The sequence below is a fragment of the Lygodium microphyllum genome, chromosome 21, assembly GCF_053477565.2.
Source record: "Lygodium microphyllum isolate KBCC chromosome 21, Lygodium_microphyllum_v1.1.10, whole genome shotgun sequence".
NCBI lineage: Eukaryota > Viridiplantae > Streptophyta > Polypodiopsida > Schizaeales > Lygodiaceae > Lygodium > Lygodium microphyllum.
The window spans coordinates 75,996,562-76,023,885 of NC_141155.1; the positions used below are offsets into that span (position 1 = coordinate 75,996,562).

Below are 27,324 nucleotides of genomic sequence, written 5' to 3' on the forward strand. Positions count from 1 at the left end.
TGTTAACAGTAAGTGCCTTTGTGTCATTGGTTCAACTTTTGCTAGCAATCGAAATTACACACCTTTTGTCTTGGGCAAGCGAAGGATGCTGCTGAGAAATTTTATCCACGAACAATTTCAACTTTGTACTTGTGCTTGAGATGTTGGATGCATGCCCTTGAGCGTTCATCTCATCCAGTTAAATGTGAAATGCTCCTCGGACATAGTCCCTTCATGGCAGGTGCGTGCGTGTGCTATATGCAGTATCATCACCAGGAAGTAAAGATGGGCATCATTAAACCAGAAAAAAGAATACATGAAGATGCCCTTTCAAGTTCAACTTTATACCCTGTTTCTACCACTAATTTTAGCTATTTTATGAAGTAGATGCTCGTGAAGGTCTTGGGGGGGGGGGTGGTTTGGAGTTCCCTTCTCGGGGTCCTTGTAGGGTGTGAAACGGTCCTAAGAAAGTAGACATGTACCGATTGTCAAACAAGTCTTACGCACCGGTGTCCTACGAGCCACCGGGGGCGGGCGGGCTGCCAGAAGCGGGGCCCCAGGGAGTGTGCTGGGGCCTGGTCCAGGTGGCAAAGGCGACACGGATTGTCTGAGACAAAGGCCTCTCGAGGTGTCTGTCGGAGATTCGTGACCAGAAGCTCAAGCACAGGGAGAACCCAGCAACGGAAAGAATCACGACGCTCAGGTCAGAGCCAGGGTTGCAAGCCGCGGTTGCAGGAAGAAAGCCGAAGCCTCCGAGCTCAGTTTATTGCCCCCCCCCATGGATGCCGAGCGCCTACCTTCGTGCTGCCGTAAACGGCCGCGATTCGTGTCCTTCGGCCTTCTGACCAAGTAATTGCTTCTCGGCTTTGCCATCATGCGTGGCCATCGCTTCTCGTTCCATTAGTCGACAGCTTCGTTTCCTTCTTCCCTCCAGTCGCCTAGCAATGCGGATGATGTGTGCTATCTAGCAGAACTTTCGATCAGAATCAGCTAGGTCAAGTGTCCGCATTTCACATAAGAATCTGTCGCCATTGTAGGCATTAGACACATCGGAGGATCATCGAAACCGCTTGAGAATCTGCTACAGATTTACTGTCCAAAATTCAAGCTGAGTAATGATGGATGTTGAGATTTCCTGAGCAGAAAGAACCCTCAATCAGTTGGAAAGAGATGTTGCAGAATGTTGGAAACGGGGATATTTGCAGCAGTATTGGGAGTGGCTGCTGTTGTTGTTGTGCTACTGCTGTGGACAATTTGGCTTTGCTGGTTCAAACACATCCATCGCATTGATAACAAGGTCAGACAATGGAGAATTATTTTTGAATGTTTAGGTACGGTAACCTTGTTGTATTGGTCACAATTACACCCTTACTTCAAACTTGGTACTCGGAAGCTGCAGCCACAAACAGTCTATCAGGACCTGATTTCGGACAATAAATCAGAGGAAGTGGCGTGCCAGTCTTTCTTATCCGAAGAACAGTCTGATGAAGGCCCGGAAACCTTAGGACTGGAGACTGGGCAGACTCTGAAGCGGAGGGCTTGGCCAAAACTTCAGCGCGAAGATAGCATCCAAAGGGTCAAGACTTCTCAGGCATCAGAAGCAGAACGGCGCAGTTCAGTGGATGCTGAGAGGCCACGAGGTGAACTCTATAGTAAGCCTTACAGTAGTACTGATATATATCTCATGATAAAACTGGTATAAGATGTAGACAGAAAAATGTCAGGCAGGGCTGACTTGTGCTTTGTTTCTCATCGTGAATCCTTCAGGAAGCTCTATTACCTTGAAAATCATTTTGGGTCCTGCACAAGGGAATTGTGTCTCTTATCTGTCAGGTCAGTCTATTACCATTGGCAGAGTTGCTCCAAACAAGCTCATTGTCAATGATCCTGAGGTTTCTGGAAAACATGCTCATATCAAATGGAACTCTCAGGTGCTTTTGAATGGAGTAATTGATAATGACAATCTCGATTGTTTTTGTGCACAAAGTTTGTTTATCCCTTTGTTTTTGATTGCAGAAGTCTGTTTGGGAGCTGGTCGATTTAGGTAGCCTCAATGGGACATTTCTGAACAATCAGACTGTATCTTTGGAGTCCAATGGTTCAGCCTCAAGAAAGCCTGGGTTGCCATTTGAATTGACCAATGGAGACATTGTGTCATTAGGGTCCACCTCACAGGTGCTGGTAAGCTGCTGGAAATTTATGCAACAAGTAAACAGTTCTCTTTTATAGGAAGTATACTTATGCCAATATGATTCCAAATCATGTTGATGCTAGTTGCTTGGAAATGTAAGTTTTGGCTCCAGAACCTGTGTTGAGGGTTTTAAAAGTTAAGTTGATGTGTTATATTGGGACAAGATCATAGTCTTACATTAGATTGCATCGGCTCCAATGCTTGTCAAGCTCCCTTTGTCCTCCACCTTTATCTTCCTCTGTGTGGCCTTGTCTCTGTTCTCTTCCTTGTGTTCTGACCTCTAACCTCATTGCTCCTTGCTAGATGTCTCTACTGACTGCCTTTGCCATGGCAGCCAGCTTCTTGCTGCCTCAGGCTCCCCCTCTCCAGTTTTGATAAAGAAAACTAAGAAAAAGAAAAAAAGAAAAAACAAGACAAAACAAAGCCCCGGTGGGGCTCCTCTCCTTCTCTTCCCTTCACTTGGACATTTTGCAAGGAAATGCTAGGGCAAGCAGAGAAGGCACAGGCTGTATGACAGGACACTACAACATGATTTGATGAATGGTCAATAAGAGAAGGGTGTATAGAAATGAAGGGAGGATACCAAAGGGAGATATGCCTCCATATCTCAATGATTGGGGCTGGTGGTGAGCTGATGGAGGAGTCAAAGACACTGGAAACAGCTCCAAGCGTGTATTGTACTAGAGACGGATCCCAAACATGATAGCAACAGTCAGCCAATGAAGATGTGACAGCTTGTGAATGGCTGAAACGATGGTAGCAGTCCTCCAAGATGCAAAATGCAGGCTCCATGGGCAGCAACTGGCAATATGTCAGTGAGAAGGTGCAGCCATTTCCTCATTATTGGACAGCATCTGAGCAAGATCTCCATTCTGGACTAGGTCCAAGCACAATGGGCCAAGGGACACTGTCAAAGATGGGAGCTGATTGCTAGTATTATAGCCCTGTGTAGGCAGGCTTGACCAGCAGCAGCATGACCTGAAGCAGCAATGCCTCTCCCTGAAAGCATAATCTGCAACAGGTCTCTTTGGAGATGGAGATGATGGCAATGAGGGTAGTAGGAGATGTTGTGATGGGTGCTGGCAAAACAAAACAAGGGAGAGTGATGGCAATGACTTATAGGGAGAGAAGCTGATGATGAAAAGTGGCAATAAAGGCATGAGGAGTGGCAGTCCATGCCATTTGTGTCAAGAAATGATTGAGCAACCAGAGAGACAGTAGGATTTGCAGGGAGAAACATAGAGGGTGTATGGCAAACATTGAGAAGAGAAGAGAAAAACTCAGATAAATAAGACGATGAAGAACTGAATAAATGAAGTGAATCTGATACAAGGGTGTTGTAGCACGAATGATGCCCTGGAACAAGAAGACTGCCAAAGGAGCCTCTGAATCTGCAAACACAAGGATGAAGAGTTGTCCCTTGGAGTAGGGAGATTGCTGAAGAAGCCTTTGAATGTGCAAATGTAGGGATGAAGAGTGGCTGATGAAGGTGACCTCCCGGACAGCCCAAATGCAAAGGCTCGATGCTGCCAAGGGCTGGTGCACTGTCGCTAGATGATGGAGGAGGGCAAGAAGCTGCAAATGCAAGGATGAAGAGCATCTGATAATGGAAACGCTAGCTGTGATGTGATGCTAGATGGTGGAGCAGCCACCAGATGCTGCAAATGCAAACTCCCACAGCTATGAAAGATGACACTTGATTATGGAGGAAGGCACTAGGTGGAGGAGGAGCACCAAACGCAACATGGAGGAGCCCTAGGAGATGCTGACGCCAAGGTGGAGAAGGAGGATCAGTTGAGGAGGGAGCCACTACCACCTAAATGCAGCCCATGGGTGATGGAGGTTGGCGCATGGTAGCAGCAAGTGGAGATGGAGGAAGGAGAGGAGAGAGAGAGATGATGAAGAGAGAAAGATGATGGTGAGTGATTGAATGTGTAGTTTTACAGAAGTTTAATCTTGATACAAATGGGTGATGATATGTGGAGATGAAGAAACAAATATGATGACCAAGTCCTTGTGAGTACCAAGAGGGAAAACTAAACCACTAATTTTAGGGTTTGCACTCAATCTTAATTGTGGTGCATTAACCCCTAATTTAGCCTCCTTAATGTAGCTTGAAAAAGCAATTCATGCTATGTTATTAAAAATAAATGGCTTATTTTTGGCAGTAGGACAAACGCATCCCCCATCCTCTATAAATATGACCTTGTGTTTTGTCCAACCTTAATCTATTCATTCCAGCCAGCCAGCCTTCAGCACTCAACTTTTGATTGCTATCCGCATCCCTTCCCAGAAGACATCTTAGTTCATGGAGCCTCCTAGAGTGCTACCCTATTGTCCACATGGTCTACACATGCAAGTGACTTGATTGAGAGAGTTTCTATAGCATTACTGCATCAACTCCTCACCTTATTGCTCATGATCTATCTGCATTGTGGCAACCTATCTGTTAGCAGTCCAAACAACTCATGTGTGAGTTTTTGAACTATGCTGGACATGGCTAGGTTATTTAGGCATTTTATTATGGTTATTATGATGCTTATTTGGGGCATTTTATGTTGGCTGACCAACTTTAAATGCTGGCCGACCTGCCCCTATTTTGGGATCATTTTCTTCTTTGTATGCTCAGCTCCTCCTCATTTAGTCACATCATCACCTACAGTTTGTGGAGAGTGGGAGTTGGTGCCAGTGGCTTGGGAACCAAAGACTCATTGTTGTACGTGTCAATTCTCGTGTTTGGTATATGGATTCCATTTCCCGAGCACATCTTTGAGTTCTCTTCTTTTGCTGTATTCTTCTGTTTTCTTTCTCTTCTATCTTGTATTCAACAGTTTTTTGTGACCACTTCTAACATGGTATCAGATTGTAGGATCCAAGTTTCTACTACGATTTCTCTATTGATTACAGGTCCTTCCCTTTTGCTGATTTGGTGACCTGTTGATCATTTTCAGCCTGATAGAGGTCTACTGCTGCTTGCATTTTCAGCCTGCACCCTGCTTTTTCAGCCTCCATCAATATTACAGTGTGCTATCGTCAATTTGCTGCATTAAATGCTGAACCAGCCAGCTTTTTGGTATATGGAGTGTTGTGATGAAACTTGAAAACCTAGTTTGTGTAGAAGTGGCTTTGATACATTGTATGTGGAGCTATTCCTTGGCCTAAACATCCTTTTCCTCTTCCCAAAGATTTTGATGAGGACAATCATGAGGAAGTTGTGCTTATATGGGATTGAGATGATGCACGTGTATATCCTGTATTGCTTCAGTGTATTTCTAAAGAAATTCCACCGTACCTTCTACAAGACATCACTAGAAATATGGTCGAAGCTTCTGATGTACAAGGCACCTTTCCCCATGTGTGCCGTGACCCTTTATGGATAGCTTCAGCAAATGAAGTTTGAGCCGAAGGACACCATTCAATCCTTTTTGCCCCCCATATTACACAAGTATAGGACTAACTTCGACACATGCAGTGTGCCCTTCCAGAGGTACATCTAGTGGGCACGGTACTCTCAAGCTCCCCTCGGAGTTCGATGGAGTGGCCAATGCTTCGTGGGTGTAGACATCATCTACACGTGTGAGCTTTACACATGTGTCCTCAATACTCCTTGAGCATGAGACATCTTTGCGTTTACAAGGGCGGCTTCCGTCTCATGATGGAGGTTCCAATGAGGCCTTTATAGCTTTAGAGAGGGGTGACAAGAAGAAGAAGTTGAAGGCCTGATGTTATCACTATGGTAGATGAGATGCTTGTGAAAGGATTGCAAGGAGTTAGTAGCCTCATGGAAGAAGCAAGAGAAGACGAAGAAGCGGGATGCAGACTACTCTAACGAGTCATTCTCTTCCTCAAACTCCGACTTCAATCCTCCGACCAAGGAGAATTCCAAGGTGCCGAAGGGGTTCACTTCTTTAGACCGAGGGAAGGGCTTGACTACCCCTTCCTCTGTTGCTTTCTAGTCGAGGTTATGTGGTCATCCCTCATGACTCTTCGATGCCAAAGAGGGAGTGTGAGAGGGTGGCGAGATGGGGTCGGCGAACCTCATCTATATAGGTATACAGGTGCATAAGTTTCAGAGGGAAATGTCCTTGATGCATTGATCGAAACTTGGTAGGTTCAAAACCTAGAGTTGGGATTGACATCTAGGTTCATGATGGCTTGTTATTTGATAGCGAGCGGGATTGGCTTCTAGTCCAAGCTCACATGAGGGGATTGATATCTAGGTTGATGATGGACTGTTATTTGATAACGAGCAGGATTGGCTCCTAGTCCAAGCTCACATGAGAGGACACTTTAGCAGCCTTGGCCAAAGGGGGGGAATCTATGGGCACATATGTTCAAAGGCATTTTTGACAGGATAGCCTTGTATGCTATCGTGAGACATTGTTGACAGACACATATATCTGTTATGACTCTTCTCTATTTTTAGGAGTTGGTTCGATCGACATCGACATCATGTTCTCTACGAGGCACCCAATCACCCACTACTTGGGTATCCATGGTTCTACTCAGGTGGTTCTTTGTTGTATGGACCTTAATTAGCCTTTATCATTGTATCAGATCACCCATGATCTGAGAGAGGGTGTTAGTAGTCTAGACAACTCATGTGTGAGTTTGACCTATGCCAGGCATGCTGAATTATTTAGGAATTTTATTATGGTTATTATGATGCTTATTTGGGGCATTTTATGCTTGCCGACCTGTTCCTATTTTGGCACTATTTTCTTCTCTATATACCTGGCTCCCTCCTCATTCAGTCACATCATCACCTACAGGTTCTATGGAGAGAGGGAGCTACTGCCAGTGCCTTGGAGCCAAAGACTTATTGTTGTATGCATCATTCTCATGTTTGGTATATGAATTCCATTTCTTGAGCACATTTGCACATCTCCGAGTTCTCTTCTTTTGCAGTGTTCTTCTATTTTCTTTCTCTTCTGTCCTGTGTTCAACAATTTTCTATGCTTTCATTGCTGCACCACTTCTACCAGTTTGTACATCCTTTCCAGCTATGTTTCATTAGCAATCAGACCACCCAGCTAGTTGTCTTCAGCTACAACAGGTATGCCCCTTCTTTTTCTATCTACACAAGCCATTCAACATCCAATCATTATTGGGGAGTTGGCTCCTTCACCTATAACACTTGTGTTTACTGCCAGCCGGCCTGATTAGCTGTCTACATCTGTATTTTCTGCCCTGGCAGGCTGCCTTGCTGATGCCCAGCACTCAGCAGCATACACGGATTGCTGATGCCACCTGCACTCAGATAGATCTGTGTTTTTACTGCCTTGGGTTTGCCTACACCATTGTCACCTTCTTTAGATATCATCAAACATCTTTAGATTGCGTTTTTGTGTTTTGGGATCTGGACAGAGTACGACACACTCTCAGAGCTGATATTGTATTTGTGACTCCTTTAGCTCACCCTATCCTTTGTCCTTGAGCATGGAGGTTTGCTATCCTTTCTAAGGAAATATTGGAGTACCAAAGTTAAACACAAGTGTACAACAAAACATAAAATGATAATGGAAGAATGTAGTGTTGAAGAGTAGCTCAGAGAAAATGAACATTGAAGAATGAATAATGAAGGAATACAATGCTCAATGTAGTAAACACACTAGGCAAGAGTGAATATAAAACCTTGATCTCCTATGTCTTAGAATGTATTGGGGTAAAGATGAGCTGGAGAGTTGTTGAACTCTTGAGTGGATTGCAGTAGGCAGCCTCCAAATAGTGAACAACTGCTCTAAATAGCAGTGCAGGCAGTGTCTTAAAAACTCGGAGTTGAAACTGAAGATGACTGATTTGATGAAGATGAAAGCTTTGGAATAGCAATTGACAGCTCTTGGTAGTAGTGGAAGAGCAAGGTGGCAGCTGCAACTAGCAAATGCAGGGTAGAAATCACCCAATGGCTGCTGCTGATCTGATGATTTGGTAGCAATACGGACTGCGCAAACTGCAAAATGCAGCTTGATCTGATGTTGTGGCAGCTGCATTGATAGGGCTGATTGCAAAATGTAGCCTGATCAGGTGGTGGTGCATGGCAATAGATTGGTTGGTGATGGATGAACTGCCACAAACACAACTACGGAGGAGGTTGAATGCAGGTGCTTGGCTGGTAGACAGTTCTGCGTGCTATGAACTGAAGTATTCACTTGAAGGGAGGTGTAGACATCAATAGATAGGTGCGAGCAATCTACCAAAAAGGGTGAGGACTGAGTGGTTGGCAGCCTTCTATTTATAGATGTGGATTCTCCCAAATTTAGGGTTTGGCTTATGGGACACAAATACTCTATAGGAAAGTTTGGTTACCCCAAGATAGACATAGGCTGTGTTAGGATAGTTTAGGGCAGATTTTCCCAGTTTGGAGCAGGTCGGACAGTTTTGGTGCAGTCTCCAGCATTTGTTGTGGACAGGTGCCATGTGGCAGCTAGGCAATGATCACAGCATTTTATGATTGTTTTATTAGTTAGTTTGTTGTATTTGGCCAATTTTCAGCCTGGCCAACCTGCTGCATTTTATTATTTTATTCAGGCTATTTATAGCCAGCCATCTATGTATTAGGACTTGCAAAGTGTGGTGGCCAATGCACAGAGAAGGTTTGATATTCAGCAATGGAAATGGCAAGAGAGAGTGAGCAACAGTAGAGAGTGAGAGAGTGAGATGCACGACGTGTGGGTATGAAGAGTTATACCTCTTTTAGGTTTTTGTGATAGTTATATGTAAAGTACTAAAGTACTAGTGCTAAGGGTATGCTGTAACCAGCCTTCCTCCTCGGATAGGGTGGTAAATAACCTGAGCACTATTTACAACAATTAACAAATTCGCAAAACTGAAATGCACACTTTACTATATAATCCTGGATATTAGACACCTTGTTGGTCCCAAAATTGGCGCCTCTTTTGGTATTTATGTAACTTAATTCAAGAATGCACACTTTACTATATAATCCTGGATATTGGACACCTTGTTGGCCCCAAAATTGGCGCCCCTTCTGGTATTTATGTAACTTAATTCAAGAAGAAGTTGATGTACAATGGGATTCTCCCAATCCCTTTTAGTATTCCAACTCCCCTTGCTGTCCAAAATGACCAGCAAGTCTTCATTTTGATTTGCCCCTTGATTCGGGTAGTCAATTAGCCTTCACCCGCTTTGATGGAGATGGAAAATGCCCTAAATTCATTGATTTGTTGGTTCCTCTACTTGAATTTGATTGAAAACAACTTCAGCCTTGTTGAATCCAAGGCTTGGAGCTTCCAATTTTTGGCACGCTTCTCGAGGTTGTTGCTAAACCCTAATTTTTGATGTAGATTAGTATTTACAGTAGAGAAATCTGAAATTTCTCAGCCTCTGGTGATCTCAATGCTGCAATCTTTGGAGTAAGGCTGTAGAAAGGTTGGGAGATGAGTGAGAATGCCACCGAGGAGAGAGAAAATTCAGACTTTCTTTGCGAAGAACTGAAGAAAATCTATCATTTATTGCTATTCTCTTGTCTCAACAGCTTGTAGATACAAAGAACTGAGGAAAATCAGTCATTTACTGTTGCTGTTCTGTCTTAACAGCCTGCAGATGCTGCCAGTTGCTGCTGTTAATTGGTCTTCTCTTGCCCCTGGCTGCCTCGGAGGTCCTCTAATGGCTACAAATTAGACCACCAACATCTCCTCCCTCTCTCTTGTAGGTTGAATACACTAAAAAAGCCTCTCTTCAGTCTCTAAAGACGTTTTTCAATTTTGCATGGGCATTTTTGATAAGTGGCAGCCTTCCCAAATGGGTTTTCCAGCATTATCCATAGTTAAATATTAATTTTCAGCCTTTAAATATTGAAAATTAATCTAATAATTATTTCGATGCCTTGAAAAATAATTTGACTGGCCAATAATTAAATTGTCTAAGCAACTTTCATTCTGGAGTGTCTCTGCGTTCCTTTGACCCCATCAGATTGGCGTTAGGTACCACTAAATGCCACTTCTCTAGTGTCACCAATTGACACTTATAGCCAAATGAATGTCTAGGCCAACAACTGACACCAGATACCACCAAGTACTTATGCGGCATTCCAAAAGTGACCATAAACGGTTCTTAAGCTGATAAAAAACTAAGCTAAAACTTATTAGAATTTGTCTCAAAACTGAGGTATAATTCATGCTAAATTGATCATAAGCTGATGCAAAAGTATAGTTCCAGTGCTCGGGTGAAACTCATATTCATTTGTTGCATACATCTCATAGTGACTACTACACTTAGTAGTGACCTTATGGCAAACATATTGTTAGCGTAGTACCTTGGATACATGGCGAATGCATCTGAGATCCACTACATAAGAGAGCTGTCCATAACTGAAGGAGTGGAAGTGCTACCTTTTCCTTGAGCATCAGGCAATACTCTGAACCCTTCCTATGCTGAACCTGACAGAACCCAAACTATAGTTAGCTCTAACTAAAAGGCATCTAGATAAAGTTGCAACAACTGAGGATGGTTTGCCAAGTCATCCTCTTTCATCCATTTGGTATCCATTGGTGAATAATTCTGAAATTTCACCAAGTATCTCCTGGAAACTTTACCTTTGACTTTTTTTTACCTTATGTGCCAAAATTTACTCGGGTACCAAAATCTCCTCTAGTTCCTCAACCTCAAGCTGAATGTCAGCAGACATCCTTTGGCACATCAGCATGAAAAGGCCTAAAAAAACTGACACGAAAGGCATTGTGTATCCGCCAATGTGGAGGTAATTTCAGCCGATATGCCACAATCTTCTCCAACACCTAGAAGGGGCCATAGTATCTCATACTCAACTGTGGATAAAATCTTTCTCTTCCTTTTATCTTTTTCAACCTTGCCTTTTCAAAACGTAGCAATAGATAGCTACCCTCTGCAAATTGCAAAGCATGTTTGTGGCGATCAACTGCACTCTTTTGCTTTTCTTGTGATATTTGAAGTGCATATTTTATCTTTGCATAGGCTACATCCAAGTTTTTCACATAACGATCAGCCTCAAAGATCCTATCCTTAGTTAACAGAATAGATGGTACCTTCTTGCCACCCTCAACTTGTTAGAAGTGGAGTAGCAATGGAAGTGTAAACATATGCTGTAATAAACTGCTGAAACACAAGACAAAAGAGAAAGGGAAAGAAAGAACATAATACAGATGAGAACTTAGATGTATGCTTGGGAAATGGAATCCATATATTAGACATGAAACTGTCACATACAACAGTTAGTGACTGGCTGTGTGGGCACTGGCATCAGCTCCTCTCTCCATGGAGACCTCCAAGGGGTGAACTGAACTTACTGAGAAGGAGGAGCCCAAAATATATATAGGCCTGAATAATGTCATAAAATATGTTAAGTTGACCAGCATTTAATGTTGGTCGACTGGTGGCAATAAATGCCTCAAAGTATAAAATGCTACACAATAAGAATGCCTAAAATATCTACATAATGTTGGCCGACTGGTGGTAATAAATGTCTCAAAGCATAAAATGCTACACAATAAGAATGCCTAAAATATCTACATAATGTGCCTAGCCATAAAACATACTCGAACTCACATATGAGCTGACATACTTTGCTAGCACCCTCTCTCAGATCATGGGTGATCTGATACAATACAATGATACAATGATAAATGACTCATCATAGTCCATTCAACAGAGAATCATCAAGTAGAAACATGGATACCGAGGCAATGGTTGATCAAGCCATCACCAAGGTGCCTCGGAGAGAGCCTGATGTCGATGTTGATCGTACTGGCTCCTGAAGATGGAGAAGATCATAGTAGCTCTCAATGTCTGTCAACAATGCCGTTGATGTAGCACATGTGACCATCCTGTCACCAATGCCACATCGCATAAATTGTTAAAATGTTAGATCTAGAGCATGGTAGTAGCTATGGTGGATGGAAGATGACGGCTAGACTCATGTTGACATGGACAATGAGTAGACAATTGTTACACAAATGAATTAGGTTCCAAGATGGAAGCTTGGACTCATAAAGACAATCTTGTGTATGAGTTTGACAATGACAATGACTCTAACTGAAAGAGGAAAGCATCGTGATATTGCATTACTCATCGTGAAAGTGATAGTCAAGTACAATGCTTTATAGAAGCTCCATAGGTAGCATTTTGCACGATAAACCAGCCTTCTTCAACAAGTACAAAAACATCGGTCTTTCCTTTGACTTAGGGTTTTCTAACCCCTAGAGCTCTCTACTTGCCTTTGAAGCTGTTGTTGCATCTAGTCCAACCCCGAATAGGATTGATAAACATAGTCACTATCGGCGGATCTCAAGACATCTTAGTTTTTAATCCTTTCGATCGTTGTTTGTGTTAACTACGCACTAGGGTTTCAATACGATTCTTTTCTAGGATAGATTACTTACCATGTGATCTGTCAAGCGTGCAAGCTCAACGTACTTTCAGTGCGGTAAAATACTTATCTATTATTTTCTAGAAAAGGAGAGTCGACAATACCTTGGAGTTTTATATGCTATTTATGCTATGTATGAATTTGTCGCATAGCAACTAGATGCAATTTGCCTCTCTTGATGTAAGCACTTCGCAAACTCCACCTTTCGAATGTTTGCGATGAATTTATCTTTTCAATAAACCATTCTTGTGCGGGTCTAATGCAGCTTATGCGGGAATCAAAGCAAGCATTCATTAATTTGAAAATACGTTACTTACGATCGGTACCACAGTTGGATGGGCAGTGATGTCCTTGCTCGAGGCTTTCGTTGCGGGGTTGCCATCCACACGTGACATTTTCCACCTGGGGGTCATTCTCGATCTTCATCTCCCTTAGACATGAATTGCACAAGACTTCCATGCCTTGTACTCGATTAGCGGGAGCCAATTGGGGAGCGAAATGAGCTTGTGATTGAAGGATAATCTTGCGGAAATGGGGTACGGATTCGTGGGCAACGGGGAACGAAAGAATGCGTGTGGACACCCTCTACGGAGGGGAAAAGAAGGAGGTTCTTCAAGGAGTTTCACTCCCCTCTCTCTCTCTCTCTCTCTCTCTCTCCGTCTTCTTCTTCTTCTTCCTCTTCTTCTTTCTTTTCTCACCTCTCCTTTTTCTTTTTCCTATTCTCTCTCTTCTCACCTCTCTCTTTTCCTCCCTATTAGCATGTCGAGGCCTTCCTCTTCTTCCTCTCTCTCTCTCTCGGTGTGTCAAGCCCTTCAAAGCCTCCTCTCCCTCTTTGCTTACGATTGGGGGGGGGGGGGGGGGGATATAAGGAGAGTGGTGTTATTGGGGGTGGGTGTGATGGGACCCCAATTATCCATCTGGGTAGCCAGAGTGGGCCGCCGCCATGCAATCTACCCCGTTGCCTTCCACTTCACTTACTCCATGTCGACGTCGATTGCTCATCGCCGTCTTCGACTTTCTCCTCTTCGTCGTTTTTCCTTCTCGCCATGTCAACTTCTTCCCCCTCGCCACCTGTCGGCAACGGCTCCGCGGGGGGGGGGGGGGGGGAATGAAGAAGGAATAAAAAAATTTCCCTTAATTCCAAGGGGGGGGGGATTCCTATGCCTCGTGGGCGGGGTATTACATTAAATTCGATAGCATATAAAACTCCAAGGTATTGTCGACTCTTCTTTTCTGGAAAATAATAGATCACATGGTAAGTAATCTATCCTAGAAGAAATTCAATCCGAAAACCCTAGGCGACAAACCTCGGAATATTCCATGGGAGTGCCAGGTAGCGATGCTTAGATTTATTTCTCGACAGACCGCTAAAACGTGCTTGGATAGCCGATAGGCGAGCATGTTATAGTTGATATCAGAGCAAAACTTTGTATTGATGCGTGATTGATTAATGTACGGTTTGTAGATATATCCTAAACGGAATAAACCTTACTCTTGTAACTACATTTAACTCGAGTAATATGATGTTAGATGCCCGCAGTGTTAGATGCCCGTCATTATTAGATGCGGGGGATTTTTGCTAAGTCCCCTTATGTTATCTGAGTGTTAGATGCCCATCATTATTAGATGCGGGGGATTTCTGCTAAGTCCCCTTATGTTATCCGTCCTCAAGCACGAGAGTCTTCCTTCTTCCTTCCTCCCAGCGACGTCTAGGAAGTGCTGGCTAGACTTCTCTCCCCCTCGTGTTTCCTCTGCCAGCCGTCTCCTTAAGGTGAGTTATACTATTTTAGAACTCACTCACTTCCTAGGCTCCCCTTGATCCCATTCCAGTGCCCAAGGTCCCCGGATGGTCTTCTCTCGCACTTGTTCCCCAAAGTATTACACCATAAATGTAACATTTTCTCCCCCTTAAGAATCGGTTTCGTCCTCGAAAACGATACTTGGGAGGTTCAACTGTAAATTGGGAAACCTTTTCTTTAAAGTACTTACTCGCTCCCATGTTGAGCTTTCTTCCGAACAATCTTTTCATTTGACTAGATATTCTTGATAAATAGTATTTCTTGTTCGTCTGTTACAAACATTTAAAATTCTTTCTGGTTCATGTGGATTAGATTGATCATCTAATAGCTCCTCAATATTATCATTTAAGATTAGATTATCCATATCACCTAGCTTCTTTCTTAGCTTGCTTACATGGAAAACTGGATGTGTTTTACTACCAGCAGGTAGTTGGAGCTTGTAAGCACGTTCTCCCACTCTTTTAAGTATTGTGAAAGGACCACAATACTTGGGTGAAAGCTTTGGACATCGTCCCGTTTTCATGGTTTTAGTTTTTATGTGAAAGGACAATTCTCCTTCTTCAAAGGAGATGTCTCTTCGGTGAGGATCTGCATAAGCTCTAGCTCGATTTTGAGCTTTCTTAATATTTTCTTGAGCAAATTTTAACATACTATTCATATCCTCCAAAAAGTCATTGGCTGCCTGAACCTTTTCCTTATGCAGTCCTACTGCATGAAGAGCTCTGGGCTGAAACCCATACATTAGCATAAATGGACTATATCCAGTGGAAAAGTGCTTGGCACTATTATATGCAAACTCTGCTATCAGTAAATACTCTTCGCAATTAGTTTGCCTTTTACTTACATATGCTTTGAGCATATCTTCAAAGATTTGGTTAACTCTTTCAGTTTGCCCATCAGTTTGCGGGTGCTTCGCTGTACCCATGCTAAGTTTAGTATCCAACTTTCTAAATACAACACGCCAAAATTGACTATCAAATTTTCTATCTCGATCAGAAACTATATTTGCCGGAAGGCCATATAATCGGTATATGTTCTCTATGAACAATCTAGCCAATTTTGGTGTTTTAACATCAGTTGAAGTTGGAATAAACCTAGCCATTTTGGTTAACCTATCCACAATCACCCACACAGAGTCGTGCCCCCTTTGTGTTCTGGGTAATGCAACAATAAAGTCGATGGAGATACTCTCCCATTTTCTCGAAGGAATCTCTAATGGGTAGAGAGTCCTTCCATTTTCAATATTTCAGCTTTATTAACCTGGCATTTATTACATTTGACCACATAGTCAAGGATGTCCTTATTCATTCCAGGCCAATAGAATTGCCTTTTAATAAGACTATAAGTCTTATTAACTCCTGGATGTCCCGCACTAGGGGTATCATGACACTCAAAGAGTATCTGACGCCTTATTTCTTCATCTTTCGGGACACATACCCTATCCTTGTAGAGTAAATAACCATTATCAATGGTAAAATTCTTCCACTTGAATCCCATTTGAGCAACCCTTGATGCTCCATTTCCTTGTTGAACATCCTCAGATATTCCTTCCTCAGTGGAGGCCCTTCCATTTGGATCCCCATTTTCTATTGCTTCCCATATGTTGGAATATGTCGGATCAACTTGGCATTTCCCTTTTAAGGATTCAAGTAAATCGGAAGTGAACAGAGTAAAACTCAATTCATTTATGATAGGCATTTTGCTGAGTGTATTAGCCACTATATTGTACTTTTCCTTTCTATACCTTATTTCGTAGTTGAACTCTTGGAGGAGTTTGGCTCATCTGGCTTTACGCCCTTGTAGATCCAATTGGTCATTAAGCCACTTAATGCTTTCATGATCTGACAATATCAAAAGTTTGGCACCGTATAAATAGTGTCTCCATTTCTTCATTGCATGTACTATTGCATACAACTCCCTCTCATAAACGGAATAATTCCGTTTTGCACGGTCTAATTTCTTGCTTTCAAAAGCAACCAGTCGACCCTCTTGTAATAAGATCGCGCCTACTGCCCTGTCACTGGCATCAGCTTCAATCGCGAATGGTTTATTGGGATCCACAATTAATCGTACTGGAGCTGGAGCAATAGCTATCTTAAGTTTTTAAAAACTTTGATTTTAGTTTGTTCCCCAATTAAAACTCTTCCCTTTCCCTTTAAGTTGGTCCGTCATTGGAACAACTATCTTGTCATAATCTCGAATGAATCTACGATAAAATCCAAATAAACCTAGGAAGATCTGGAGCTCTTCCAGGTTCCTTGGAGATGGCCATTCAATAATTGCCCTTACTTTTTCTGGATCCATCTTGATTCCCTCTTTCGAGATAATATGCCCCAAATATTTGACCTCTTGTGCGAAGAATTCACATTTAGTTTTCTTCGCATAAAGGGAATGTGTTCTTAACAATTGGAATACTAATCGTAAGTGTTCCAAATGTTCTTCTCTTGATTTACTAAAGATCAAGATATCATCCAAGAGGACTACTACAAAGTGTCCTAGATAAGGCCTAACATACTATTCATCAGCTTCATAAAGTAGCTGGTATATTAGTGAGGCCAAAAGGCATCACCAAAAAATCGTAATGCCCATATCTAGTACGAAATGTTGTTTTAGGAACATCTTGTGCCTTAATTCTTACTTGGTGATAGCTTAGTCTTAAGTCAATCTTTGTGAAGAATTTTGCCCCTTGTAATTGATAAAAAAGATCTTCCGTTCTGGGCATAGGAAATTTATTCTTCATTGTTATTTTATTAAGTGCTCTATAATCAACACAAAGTCGCATAGAACCATCTTTTTTCTTTACCAATAAAATTGGCGAAGCCCAAGGTGAATCAAGGTAATCCTTAATTTGTCTTTCGACTTCTTGGTGCTGTGTTTCACTTAGCTTATAAGGTGGTTTAGAAACAGGGTGTGTATCCCTATCTATGCCAATTGGGTGATTTACATCACCCCTATTTAGTGGAAGGCCACTTGGTAAATTAGAAGGAAACACATCTTTAAATTCATCTAACAAACCACTTAATTCATTATTTACATTCAACTCACAAACATAAGAAAATTGTTGCTTTATATTACAAAAAGTAAAAGTGTCATGTACAGGAAGGGACCATAACATATATACCTCACAAGCTTCCTTTTTTATTAGCTTGTGAACCTCAAGGGAACACATCAAAGGGTTATTAGATACTTCATGTTCACCTTGAATCACAAAAGTCTTACCATCCCTTTCAAATTCCAGTGTATTATGATGATAACTACGCTTTAAGGATGGTTCCAATCCCCATAGCCACTCCCTCCCTAAAGCAATAACGGCTCTTTCCATATTCATAATTTGAAAATCAAGCTTATCTTTATATCCTTGGATCTCGATTTCCAAATTGGATACCATTGTATCCCATATTTTATTATCTTGACCTTGCATCATACGAACAACATATTGATGCTCACTCTTTTGTTGGGGAAGTTTCAATTTTTTGACAAGTGCATAATTTATGAAGTTGTGGGTGGTAGAGTCATGAATCATGACTCTAATCCTCTTTCCAGCTATCAATCCATGCACTCTAACTAAATCATGTGGCCCGAAAGTAGGCTGCCACATAGAAGTTGACATACACCACTTGTGTTGTACATCCTTGTGCAAGACCTCTAAAGATTTATACTTTTCATGCCCCTTTAATTTCAGGGTCTGCACTACATGGATTTGCTTGTCTTTTCCCTTGCCCTTGTCCTTATCCTTTCCTTTATCTTTCCCCTTTTTCCTTTGAGGGCAATTCCAGACAGCATGGTTAGGGGATAGGCAATTAGAGGCGGGGGATTTCTGCTAAGTTCCCTTATGTTATCCATCCTCAAGCACGAGAGAGTCTTCCTTTTTCCTTCCTCCCAACCATGTCTAAGAAGTGCTGGCTAGACTTCTCTTCCCTTGTGTCTCGTCCGCTAGCCGTCTCCTTAAGGTGAGTTATACTATTTTAGAACTCACTCACTTCCTAGGCTGCCCTTGATCCCATTCGGGTGCCCAAGCCCCCCGGACGGTCTTCTCTCGCACATGTTCCCCAAAGTATTACACCATAAATGTAACATATGAGTTGCATCTATTTGGGGCCTAGAACTTGCAAATGATTAGAGATACTCTAGCAAGGAATGACAATTATAACTTGCAATGAATTTTCTTTAAGTGTTCTTCTCGACTAATATAGATTGGGTCTTGCCAGAATGTCTAAGTTTGGGAGTATTATTTAATATTACAAGCAAAGTCTATTAACCATGGACCTCAGTCTCGATTTTAAAAGAGGGCAATTCGGAAACAAAGTTTCCGCGATAAAGGACAACTTCAGTTTGCTGAAAGGATCCTAGGACAATTTGGTTTAAAGAAGAAAATACTACCAAGGACGACTAGGAATCTTGTGACTCCAAGTGATAAAGCTTCACACTGTTTCTATTGCAAGGAGCTAGGTCATTTTAAAAGGGAATGTTCAAGCACTCTAAACATCGATACTCGGAGTGCCACAACATTGGACATAACTACGTCAATTGTCCCAACAAGACTCAAGGAGAACCTGAACTTACAAGGACTGAAATTGTATAAGCTCCAGTGATTCGGGATATATCAGATACTTAGGAAAAACCTAGAAGATACCCATGAAATGTAACTACAATAAACCCTTCTCTTGTAATCCAGACTCGGATAGATCTAATATAATAAGTTGTGTTTTAAAAGATCGCATGCTTATGAGTGATCAGAGTAGCGCAGGGAACGCATGGTGGGTCCTAACCCACAAGCCTTAAGCCCATTAATGCTTATCTTCTCCAGTTCTTCCGAGATGAGGACATTTCGAGTTCTCTAAGGGGGAGAGGATGTAATACCTCGCCTGCCCCCACAGCCGTCGCTGATAGGTGGCGAGGGGGAAGAAGTTGACGTGGCGGGGAGGGAAAACGAGGAAGAGGAGGAAGTCGTGAGGATGACGGGGATGAGCAATCGAAGTCGACGAGAAGGAGTAGGTGAAGTGGAAGGCGATGGGATAGATTGCATGGCGGCGGCCCACTGTGGCCACCCAGATGGGTGATTCGGGCCCCATCATACCCACCCCCAGTAACACCACTGTCCTCCTTATATAAACCTCCCCCCCATCGTAAGCAAAGAGGGAGAGGAGGCCTTGAAGGGCTCAACACACCGAGAGAGAGAGAGAGAGAGAGAGAGAGAGAGAGAGAGAGAGAGAGAGAGAGAGAGAGAGAGAGAGGCCTCGACATGATAGGGAGGGAAAGAGAGAGGTGAGAAGAGAGAGAAGAGGAAAAAAGAGAGGTGAGAAGAGAGAGAAGAAGAGGAAGAAGAAAGAGAGGTAAGAAGAAAGAGAAGAAGAAGAGGGAGGTGAGGAGAGAGAGAGAGAGAGAGAGAGAGAGAGAGAGAGAGAGAGAGAGAGAGAGAGAGAGTCCTTGAAGGACCTCCTTCTTTTCCGTAACGTATTTCCAAATTAATGAATGCTTGCTTTGTTTTCCGCATAAGATGCCTTAGACCTGCACGAGAATGGTTTATTGAAAATATAAATTTATCGCAAACATTCGAAAGGTGGAGTTTGCGTATGAGGGAGCATGGCTTTCAATGATAACTCTAGGCCTTAATTGCTTTGTGACACACAGTCGTCCATGCATCATCAGAAATCCATCTCTTAGCACAAAGTGTTCATGCCTTTGGCCATTGCAAAGCTGATCATAAACATTAGCAAAGTTCGAATCAGCAACATATTGCTCTTTCATGGCATCCAACTCAGTGTGATAAACCATGTTGATGACTAAAATTTGTGGCTTATGTGATAGTGCATTAGCCACAACATTCTTTTTACCATCAATATGTACAATTTGGAAATGAAACATAGAGAGAAAATTTGCCCATCTCATATGCTTCTCTGACAACTTTGTTTGTGTCAGAAAGTACCTCAAAGTTTGATGGTCTATCTGCATTGTAAAATCAGCCCTCAACAAATAATGTTTCCACATAGATAGTGCATGAATTACAGCTAAGAGCTCTTTCTCATAGACCTATAAATTCTTTTTTGCATCGTGGAGAATTCGTCTCTCATAAGCCACAACTTGGCCATCCTGCATGATAAGATCCCCGATGTTGTTACCACATGCATCACATTGAACTATGAATGACTTCCTTGGATCGGGCAATACAAGCATAGGATCTGAAGTCATCTTTTCCTTCAACTTTTCAAATGCTGAAATTTCCAGTGCTGTCCATCTAAATGGCACATCCTTCTTCTGCTAGGCATGCAATGGTGATGCAATTTCAGCAAATCGGCATACATACTTCTTGTAGTAAGAACATAAACCCAAGAAGCTGCAGATCTCATGCACATTCCCTTTCAAGAAAGTGGCTGCCTTTCAAATCTTCAAGGACTTCGTGAAATTCCCCCCTGAATAGGTTGCATCAAACTGCTGAATGAAAGTCAAAGCTTTCAGCCTATCTTGTATACCGTTGAAGTACTCAAACTTCACTGCTTTTCCACCCTCATCATAGTCTTTTGTTACCCCTTTGGGTGTCAAGTTGTCATACACTGGCTGCTACAAAAAGGGTACATTTGCTGAAGTTATATCAAAACCAACGCCAAACGGAGCATTTGCATGGCCAACATTCATTCCTTGAGCCCCATAAGCATTCAAGGGTGCACATGCAATACCAAACATGCTACTTTATGCCCTGGGCATCAAGCCAATGCTACCATACATAGGGTTTTGCATATTTCCAGCCATACTAGAATACATTGGGCCTTGCACACCATGCATTGGTTGTTGTATACCATAGGGATTTGTACCATACATTCCGGTATGTGGTCCTTGTCCAACGATAGTATGAAAAATCGTGCTTCCACCAAAATATCCTGGCTGCCCCATCATAGCATGCATGCCCTTGGCTGTCCAAAATCCATTGGATTGGCACTTTCGTGACGGCCTTGCATTTGCATTCCTTGCCCCATAGGTACCTGTTTTATTTCATTAGTATCTTTGAGAGTTTCAAATGAAGGGTTTGGCATTATCTTCGGTACATCTTGCTATCTCGAAGGTGTAGAAGACATCTTTATCTTCTTGCCTTTGCTGTCCTTCTTTGGAGTATTCAAAAATTGGGTAAATTGAGGATTCTTTGCCAATTCAGCAAAGAGATTTGCTGCTGTCCTCATCCGATTCTTGAATTGGTTATCAAATTCCTCTTCACTTTGCTAGTCATCAGCCTCCTTATGCCCTAAAGGCTGTGCATATTGCCCAACAACAATATTTTCAGCTTGCTATCCATGGTTTGAGCCTTGTCCAAGGTCAGACATTGCATTTCCTTCATTCCCATGTGAATGTTCATACTAAGAGGCATCATCATTACTTGAGTCCATCTCACTGTATGAAGACATATTGCTGTAATTTCTCAGCTGAGAGTAAAAATCAGCACTAGCACAATGCTTTGGCTTGCAATCAGGTGCCTTGGATCCACCAAATCAAGGATTGCGTGGTGTCCTGGCAAGGGAACCATGTAATAAGTCTTCCTCCTTGGATAGGGTGGTAAATAACCTGATTAAGCACTATTTACAGTAATTAATAAATTCTTAAAATTGAAATGCATGCTTTACCATATAATCTTGAACATTGAACACCTTGTTGGCTCCAAAATTGGCGCCCCTTTCAGTATTTATTTAACTTAAATCAAGAAGAAGTTGATGTACAATGGGATTCTCCCAATCCCTTTCGGTATTCCAACTCCCCTTGCTGTCCAAAATGACCAACAAGTCTTCAATCTGATTTGCCCCTTGATTCGGGTAATTAATTGTGTTCACATGCTTTGATGGAGATGAAAAATGCCCCAAAATCATTAATTTGTTGGTCCATCAACCTGAATTTGACTGAAAACAGCTTTAGCCCTATTGAATCCAAGTCTTGGAGCTTCCAATTTTTAGTACACTTCTTGAGATTGCTGTTAAACCCTAATTTTTGTCGCAAATAATGGTTTACAGTAGAGAAATCTGAAATTTCTTAGCCTTTGGTGATCTCAATGCTGTAATCTTTGGAGCAAGGCTATAGAAAGGCTGGGAGATGAGAGAGAATGCTGAGAGAGAAAATTCAAACTTTCTTTGTAAAGAATTGAAGAAAATCTGTCATTTACTGTTGCTACCTTGTCTCAACAGTTTGTAGATGCAAAGAATTGAAGAAAATTAGTCATTTACTGTTGTTCCCTATCTCAACAGCTTGTAGATCTTGTCACTTGCTATCGATTGGTCTTTTCCTGCCCTTGGTTGCCTCAGAAGATCCTCCAATGGCTGCAAATCAAACTAGCAGCATTTCCTCTCTCTCTCTTGCAGGATGAATATACTAAAAATGCCTCTCTCCAGTCTCTAAAGACGTCTTCCAATCTTGCATGGGTATTTTTGAGAAGTAGCAGCCTCCCAAATGGTTTTTCTAGCATTATTCATAATTAAATATTAATTTTCAATTTTTAAATACTGAAAATTAATCTAATAATTATTTCAGTGCGTGAAAATAAATCAGATTGGCCAATTATTAAATTGGGCAACTTCCATTCCCGAGTGTCTTTGCGCCATCTTTGACCATCAGATTGTCATTAGGTACCATTAAACGACACTTCCCTAGTGTCACCAACTGAAATTTATGGCCAAACGAATGGTCTAGGCTAACAATTGGCACTAGATACCACCAAGTACCTATGCGGCATAATTTATAGAAACTTTTGCCTTTGATATCCTATGATTTTTTTGAGTCCTGGGCTCGTAAATTTACTCTAATTCCAGTTACATCTCATATGTGCAACATTTACTTAACCATGTGATAAAAAATTAATCCACATGCTAAGTGAGGTTTCAAATGTACATATCCTCATGACATGTGCTCACACCTGAGCACATATAAAAGGCACGGTGGCCCTTTATTCCCAACCACCTCCCACTTAAAGGCAACGTGCCTTAAGTTTGAGAAAAAAATTAGCTAAGTCTAAGTATGTACAAAGCTGAAATACATATACTATCCAACTTCCATAATCTGTCGGCAACAATGAGCAAACTTCTTTGTTAAAAGACTCTTTGTGAGAAGATTTGCATGACTATCATCTGTATATACCTTGACAAGCTCAATGCTTTTGTTGTCAAGTACATCCCTGATAAAGTGATACTTCACCTGTATGTGCTTCGTCTTTGCATGAAAAACGAGATTCCATGCTAGCATGATAGCACTTTGGCTACCGCAATGGAGGACATGGATCTTGGTAATGCCAAGCTTTCCCACCAAAATAAAAGCCAAAAAGCCTCCTTATATGCCTCAGTGGCAGCCACATACTCTGCCTTTGCAGTAGACAATGCAACACACTTTTGTAGCTTGGAGATCCATGAAACTGCTCCCCTCGTGAAGATGAATGCACACCTTGAAGTAGACTTTCTGCAGTTAGCATGACCAACATAGTTTGCATCCGTAAAGGCAAAGACAGATGCCTTTTGCTTTCCAAAGTAAATGCACAAATCCTTTGTGCCCTTAAGATATCTCATGATACCTTTCACTACTTCGTAATGCTTTCTACAAAGATGTGCCATGCACGTGCTAACCACTTTTACCTCAAATGCTATGTCAGGATTTGTAGCAACCGTAGCAGACATCAAGCTATCCACAGCTGAAGCATATGGAAATTTGGCCATTTCAGCCTTTTCATCATCAAATGTAGGGCTGTCCTTTGTAGTGAGTTTCACATATGGAGGCAAAGGTAACGAAATGGCTTTGAACTTCTTTTTGGTTTGTTTGTTTTTGTTTTTTCAAGTATTTGTGCCCATGAGGGAGAATAAGGGATGGTTAGATCAAATATCACAAAACAAAAAGCTATCCTAACCACCCATGGATATCAGTGATGAGGAAAATATGGATGTATGCATGGGTGTGAATGATCTAAATAGATATAGCTTTTGGACAAGTGTCATGTGTGGTGTAGGAGCATTATAGCTCTAGTTTTGTTTGGAATTTTCTTATTGAGTTTATTGTTAAGATAAATTAAGTGTTTACTCAAATGTTGTCTACTGCACTTTGGGCTTTCAAAGATTGATTTCATGGTTCCATTACTAGATATGGTCTTTTTGAAGGAGGTGAGATTGTGGTCATCTTGAGGAGCAAACATGCATTTTGGCATGGTGTAATTTGGTTACAGCAAAGTTTGCACTTGTGGAAATAGTGCATAACAAGGAGCAAACAATAAAAGATGTCACACAACAATGGTAATAGGAGTGAGGAATAGGAATCCCTTCTTGAAAGGCACTCAACACATGGTTTTGAGTCATGGAATACTAAATATGCTTCGCAATAGTGATCAACAAATGTGATTGGTGTAAAGAAAAATACCCTAACACAAAAACATAAATAGAAACGGTACGACAAAGCACAGACTGATAAAAAGAACACAGTTAGGGTTGGGGTTAGAGTAACTCAGAGACAATGAACATAGTGAATAAATAAAATGATATGACTACTAATAATACGATGCTCATGCAGCAAACACACTATGCAGTGAATGAATACTGGACCTCAAACTCCTATATCTCTAGGATCAGGGCAGGGGTAATCAGCTGGAGAGTGTGTCGTACTCCGAACGGATCTCGAATTGCAGTAAGACAGCCTCCGGATGTCGAACATTAGCAAATGCAGCAGTGAAGATGGATCTGATGCAAACATCAGTGAGGAGAGAGAAATACTAAAAACGGAGCCTGCAGGAGAGAGATTGAAAACGTAGGCAGAGAGAGAAAGACTAAAAACGGAGCTTGCAAGAGAGAGAAAGATTGAAAACGCAGGCAGGACAGCCTGCAGGAGAAAGACTGAAAACGCAGGCAGGACAGCCTGTAGGAGAGAGAAAGATTGCATCGACTGTAGACAGGAGAGAGAAAACTGTCAGAGCGGCAGCTGGAGATTGCAAACGCAACAGTTTGCTGGCGTGGCAGGCTGTACTACAGCAATGCAGATGAACAACAGTCAGTCGCTAGGCAGAAACAATAGCAATCAGTGTGTGGAGGGCTAGAAACAGGCGCTAGAATGTAGGGAACAATGATGGACAGCAAGGGCTGAGATGTCCTCCGTGATCGGGGTGTGGGCAGCAAGCTGGTAACACTTGAAACCTGCAAAAACGAGATTGTGAAGAGTGGAGGGTTGGCTGCCAATTTATAGAAAATTAGGGTTTTAGATCCTCTTTCACTTAACTTTCTCGATCCTCTCTCCGTTTTAGGGTTTTGACTAAAATAAGCCTAAAATAAGCATGTTTTGGGGCTGTTTAAGTGGCTAAGTGCATTTCTTAGCACAACATCCCCTCTCAGGCCCAAAATAGGGCGAGAAAAGTAGGCCAGCCTAAATTTTGATCTACCCCAAGGGGTCCCACCCCAAAGCAGCCAGGGGATCGGACAAAAGGTGCACGTCGGCTGCCCAGTGGCCTACCAAGATGAAAGAGGCGATGGATATCTTACCAAGGGAGCCCAAGTGATCACCCTAGAGAGGTTAGGGCATCGGACCAAGGGTGCTCATCGGCTGCCCAAGGGCCTACCAAGGCCTACAAAGGTGGATGGAATCATCAATGGACTTGTTTGTTTTGCTTTAAAAAAAAAAAAGTGTTTTGAAAATATATAAGTAATATAGGGGTAGCGGCCGATTAAGTGATAGATAGGAAAAGATAAAGAGAGTTTTAAACCCAAGTTATTCACAAAACTAGCAAGCCAATCCCTCGCACTGACGAGGATAAGTGCTTAAGGATGATAAAAGTGAGTGTATGTGCCAATTATGTGTTGAATATGTGAGAGGCAAAAAAAAAAAACGTTGGGCTTAGCAAGACAAGCAAAGCAAGCAAGCAAGCAAGGGTAGGGAAACTTTCTTTAGGAGAACTGCCATGTGTTATGCTATGAATATGGTGGATCGTAGAGTCGACCACTCCAAAAGACCAAAAATGGATAAATGCGCACAGATGCATGTTGACATGAACAGAATGCCAATGCATAGGGTAATGCAAAGGGAGATGCAAGATGTCATGCTCATGCAATATGCTATGCAACGGTGTCATTGGAACAGTGCCCTCGCAGGGGAAGTGTTCACTTGTCCAAGTGTCCTTTTACAATCAGGTCATCCTGATAGTGCGGATGAAGTTAGAAATGCCCATAATACAATACAAAAGAATAAGTGAATGTAATGTCTAAAAAACTGTAAGCATAATCACTGTTACGATCAAGAGTAGGAGCCGCCCCCTCTCAAACTGGGAGGGAAAGCAAGAGGGAAGCACCCTCTCCTCGTCAAGCTGAAGAAGTAGGGGAGGGTGTACCTAAGCCGATCCTGGGTAGCAGGTACTGAAGAACCGGCTGGTTGACCGCTTTGGTCAAGATATCTGCAAAATTATCTGATGAAGGCACAAACTCTAGGCGAATAGTGCCTAGCTCAACCTGCTCTTTGGAAAAGTGGAAGTGGACTTCCACATGCCGTGTCCATGGTGTGATGATTGGATTTCCCGCAAGGACAATGACACTCTGGTTGTCGCAATAGACAACTATAGGAGAGACATGGAAAATGAAGCGCCGCCAGTAAACTCCTCAGATAGATGGTCTCGGTGGTGCCATCGAAGAGAGCTCGGTACTCAGACTTGGCCGTGGAAGCCGCCACCGTCTCTTGCTTACGGCTGAACCAAGAAATGGGAGCCGTGTCCAAGGTAAAGAGGTAGCCGCCATGGGAATGCCGAGTGTCAGGATCTCCTGCCCAATCAGAATCAGTGTACTCTTGCAAACATAAACCAAAACCATATGTCAAGCCATAAGAAAAAGTATACTGCAAATAACGCAACACACGAAGACATGCAATCCAATGTGACATCCTAGGTGCTGTGAAATACTGACTGAGTATGCTAATTGAGTAAGCTAAATCTGGCCTAGTGTGAATTAACCAAAGAATTTTTCCTACAACAAAATGATAGGTGTGTGCATCGAAAGGCTGTCCTAGGGTAT

At 42.2% G+C, this 27,324-nt stretch overlaps 1 protein-coding gene across 5 annotated transcripts in view; it reads left to right on the forward strand.

Moving 5' to 3' along the window:
* The first annotated feature begins 502 nt into the window (after window positions 1-502).
* The window catches only part of KAPP (kinase associated protein phosphatase), a 73,636-nt gene continuing 46,814 nt past the window's right edge, over window positions 503-27,324 (forward strand). Inside the window, exons 1-4 of one of the 5 annotated variants that reach the window (XM_087662091.1) lie at window positions 503-1,276; window positions 1,373-1,631; window positions 1,747-1,910; window positions 1,996-2,154. In XM_087662091.1, the coding sequence (XP_087518217.1) occupies window positions 1,160-1,276; window positions 1,373-1,631; window positions 1,747-1,910; window positions 1,996-2,154 (699 nt within the window). In that variant the 5' untranslated portion in view covers window positions 503-1,159. Of the gene's footprint in view, window positions 1,277-1,372; window positions 1,632-1,746; window positions 1,911-1,995; window positions 2,161-27,324 lie in introns of all 5 variants that reach the window. The other 4 variants (XM_087662089.1, XM_087662088.1, XM_087662092.1 and 1 more) reach the window with 4 other exon arrangements.